Source organism: Arachis duranensis, chromosome 2, assembly GCF_000817695.3.
Source record: "Arachis duranensis cultivar V14167 chromosome 2, aradu.V14167.gnm2.J7QH, whole genome shotgun sequence".
Lineage (NCBI taxonomy): Eukaryota > Viridiplantae > Streptophyta > Magnoliopsida > Fabales > Fabaceae > Arachis > Arachis duranensis.
The window spans coordinates 88,617,377-88,621,988 of record NC_029773.3 but is presented as its reverse complement, the minus strand read 5'-3'; the positions used below and the strand labels follow the sequence as shown (position 1 = coordinate 88,621,988).

Genomic DNA, 4,612 nt, shown 5'->3' with positions numbered 1-4,612 from the left:
AATAATAATAATAATAATAATAATAATAATAATAATAATAATGATGATAAAACTTTTTGTTAACAGTAGTGCTGAAAAACTAAACAACATTATTTCAACCATACCTTCTTATTACACTTTTAAAAATACACCAAGAACTTTAGTGCGTATATATACCTAGACCCACTTCAATTCTTTAGTGAACATTAGAAAATTAAATAAAGGTGACCGACAACTTCAATGTCTCCTTATTTTAACAAAAAGAAAAAAGAAGAAACAAAGATAAAAAATTGTAATTAGCACCTGATGAACATGATTGTATGTAACTAATTAACAAGTTATTTAATGTGCTTGGCAAAATCAGTGACCTTAAAATCAGCACATGAAAGTGAGTGATGAGATGTGAGTAAAGAGAAGAACCCTAATCTATTAGACTCAACATCAAATTGCACAAGATTCTCTTCAAGTTGCTTCCCTCCCATCACAATTGAAGTTTTCTCCTTCACCCCACCATCCATAAACCCTAAACACCACAAGTCAACCTTCTTATTCTTAACCCTAACCATTGAATTTGCCCCCATGATTCTCCACACCACATTCTCCCTATCAAGCACAAAATCAATGATGGGCACTTTGGGACCCTTCTTTGTCACCATTAACCCTTTTGCTGAGTAACACACCTTAAATGGCTTCACAGGATTAGTAACTGTAAGGTTAAAACTAGATGAACTAGCTTCTTTTATAAACAACTCCGTGAATGCCTTGTAAATAGAAGGTTCTAGAAGAGTGTATGGGGTACGAGTGGCAATCTTAGTTCCACCAAAGCCGTTTTCTTTGTTAATGGTCAACAAAGAAGCATTGATGGGAGCATGTTGACCGTTGACTCTAATAGAAGTCAAACCAATGTAGTATTCATTGTAAGGTGGAGAAATAAGAAAATCATATGTTATTCCAATTGGGTTGTGAATGAGAGGAGTGTAAGTAAGGTTTTTCGAAAGATCAATTTTATTGGATTTAGAAAAAACGAAATACGGACCGTGGGTTCCGAAAAAAACAACTCCGGTTGACTCAGATGAACCGGGAAAACAAATTGCAAGAGAATGGGAAGTAGACAAAGCTGAACCAAATTGAGCTTGGACCGAGAGTTTGGACCGACCCAATGCAGCTAAACCGGTTACACCTTTTGGTAACCCTTTGACAAGATATGAAGGAGCGCAAGAGAAGGTATAATTAGAGAGGGAAACGAGTTGACCATAGTGAGTTGACCGACTCAGACCGGGAAGTGCTAGCGTGTCAACGAGTACATAACCTACATCGCCGGCGTTGGTAACCGGATTTGCAGGGTAGCTAGCACAAACCATGGTGGCTGGTGATAAGCAATGTGAGGAGGTTAGGTTAGAGTTGTAGCAATCTTGACACAAGAGGCTAGGGTTTCCAAAGCCGAGGTATTCACAAAAGGTTTCGTCGCAATCTATATAGTGATAGGAGGAGGAGTTGTAGGTGGCGGTGTCGCCGCAAACTGTCCATGGGAACAAGAAGGAGAGGTCAAGAAGAAGCTTTGTAGGGCGAAGTGGGGTTTTGAGGTAGCTAGACAGAGAGAGTGAAGAGGTTCGTGTGTTTGTCCTTTGAAACCGGTGAGATTAGGGTTGTTTGTTGAGTTTGATTTGGAAAAAACAAGATCAAGAAAATGACAAAGAAGCTTAACCTTATCAAGAGTTGAAGTAAAGAGTGCATTTTGGAAAGGTAGCTAGCAACTAGCAAGTGGATATGACACAAGAATTATTTGATTACTATGGTTGCTTTGCTACCTATTTATGGACACAAACCATATGAAAAACGCGCTTTCACGTGCCATATTTTAATAATACTATATCATTAATTAATTAATTAATTAATTAATGTACTGTGCATATAATAAGTTAGAAACATTATTTATAGCAATATATATGCATAGATATCATAAATAGTATGGTAAGCCTGTCAAGTATCTGATTTGTTTCAATATTATATATTATATGATCCGAGCGCTTGTATTTTTTGACCAATTAGCTGCTTGATTCTTGGATCTCTGAACGATTGTTACTTTAATTTCTTAATCAGCTATGTATGTTTAGTTTATAGTGGTAGTGTTCTAATAAACATATGAAGTATATGCTAATAGCGATTATTCACTTGTGTAGAATAATTTGCTGATTTCATTTTGTTCGTTATTGTTGTTGTGGACTTATATAGTTATATAAGTCTTTTCAGGGATTATTGTAATTTAATTTGTCATCTTTTATAGTCATACAGCTGGTTTAATTTATTTATACTTTAATTTGTCAAACCTTGTAATAACTAATCAGATTGAAAGATGGCGCATCATAGAATTCCTTGGTTTAAATAAATTATTGATAGGGAGGGGTCTACATATATACCATGTGGAAATTATTTTGGGAATCATGATGATATATATATCAATGCATTGAACAACATTGAACACAGGTGTGAATAAACACACTACAAAGTATATATATTTTTATCAAAATAATAATTATCTTCACAATTATATATATTCTTCCCATTCTCACACTTGTGATTTTAATTATAATTGAATCGACTTATTAATTACAATTTTTTTCATCAATATATGAAAAATAAAACTTTCATTCAAGAATGTGATATTCTAAATTAGGTAACAAAAATGTGATTAATTAAGTTTTTTTTTTGAAAAAATAATTTTAATAATAAATTGTTATATTAAAAATAATTTATAAATAAATTATTTTATATTTAATTTTTTAATTCTAAAAATGCTTATNAACTACAATTTAATTTTAAAAATTGTACTAGATATTATTAATATTATATCTTTTCATAAATTAAAAATAAAAAAAGTAACTTATAAACCTATTCAAATGAGTTTTATGTAGTTTTTGTTTGTAGTAATTCTTCGTTTGTTTTTTTTTAATTTATTATTATTATTATTATTATTATTATTATAGCATAGATCTGTGCTATAATACATTATTACAGCACATAAATTAAAATAAAAAGAAAATATGAATTACAACTTATTTTAACATTGTATACTACATATCATGTGTCGTGTTCTTTGTATTTGGCAGTGACACGAATTCCAAACATCATAATTTTGTAATACTTTTTAAAATGTTCATTTTAATTTGTAATCAGATTTTTTTCCCCTCTTTATTCATGCGAATTAGCCTATTAATCAACTCAATGTCAAAAGCTAGTTATCTTAGAAAGGAGTTGTTCCGGGGCTTACCTAGAACCGGACGGTGGTTGGACTTGTTTGAGGCCCAAGCGCTGGAGGAGTGTGGTCTCCGACTTGGTTTACGTCTGGGAGCCGCCTCCGAGTTGTGTGTTCCAAGAGATGGGGGGTGGTACCTGCAAAGACACTCCGATGCCTAAGTCAGCATGGGGTTAAGCAGGTTTAGAATGTATTGGAACTTGGTTATACCTGAGGAGTGTCAGGGTATTTATAGTGGTGATCCAATAACCACCGTTGGTGTAGTGTCATATCTTTAGGGTGGTAACCGTCCCTATTATCTTGGGGAGGTTAAGATATGGCTTTATGAGACGGTTAGAGAGATTTTAGGGGCGGTTACTCATTTGAATGAGTGTTTATCTGCCAGCTAATCTCGCATCCGACCTCTTCTGACCAAGTCGTGGTTGATACCGACTTCTTATGTGAAGGCCGGTACTTAGCTAGGCTCTAATCCTTTAGATTAGGCCTTTTAGTTGGACCTGGGCCTTTATATTGGGCCAGGGTATGAACAGGAGTTATCCATAAACTCATTGATATTGAAATATTAAGAGGTATAGTACTTAGGGTTTGTTTGGGTAAGCTTCTAAAAAAAATCTTTTTTCGAGTTATCTTTTTTTAAAAGATTTTATGGAAAAGTAAAAGTAATTTTATGTTTAGATATCTCATACAAAAAGATATTTTTATCTATGAATTATGTTTGGGTATAACAATATAAAAGTACTTTTTTGTTTATTTATTATATGAAAAACATATTTTTTAAAGAAAAAAGATCTTTTAAAAAAATATGTAAATTACAACTTCTCAAAAAAGATGTTTTTTTGTTTTTTTCTAGTGCTTTTACTTTTACTACTAGAAATTTACCAAACACGCTAAAAAATAAAAAAAAAGATATTTTTTCATTGAAAAAAGATTTTTTTTTTAACAGAATAATGGCGCCCAAACAAGTATTTAGTAGAATCTATTTTAATTTTAATTATGTACATGAATCAACAAAACGACCGAAAATACTTTTATTCTAGAAAAAAGATCATATAAAATTACTTCTACTAACTATAATTTTCTTATGTTTATTATTGAAAATAGTTTAGAGAGTCAACATTAATTCAACACTAATTAGTCAACAGTAAAAAAAAACATACCAAATAAACACCAAACTAAAAACAATAACATCCAAAATTTAAATTAAAAAATATTTAAAAATAAAATATAAAAAAATTAATTTAAAATATAGAAATTAAATTTTAAAGTTTAAAATTTAGGTAGTTAAATTTAATTAAATTTATGATTTAGAATTTAGATTTAAGATTTAGAGTGGTCGTCGGCGTCTAGTGGCAGATGGTAGTGACGGTGGTAACGAAGGAC

At 31.5% G+C, this 4,612-nt stretch overlaps 1 protein-coding gene across 1 annotated transcript in view; it reads right to left on the bottom strand.

The window, feature by feature from the left end:
• Positions 1-286: 286 nt before the first annotated feature.
• Positions 287-4,612, bottom strand: part of LOC107475869 (probable aspartic proteinase GIP1) — a 16,663-nt gene continuing 12,337 nt past the window's right edge. The window contains exon 2 of the mRNA XM_016095542.3: positions 287-1,562. Within this exon, the coding sequence (XP_015951028.2) occupies positions 318-1,562 (1,245 nt within the window). The 3' untranslated portion in view covers positions 287-317. The remainder of the gene's footprint in view (positions 1,563-4,612) is intronic.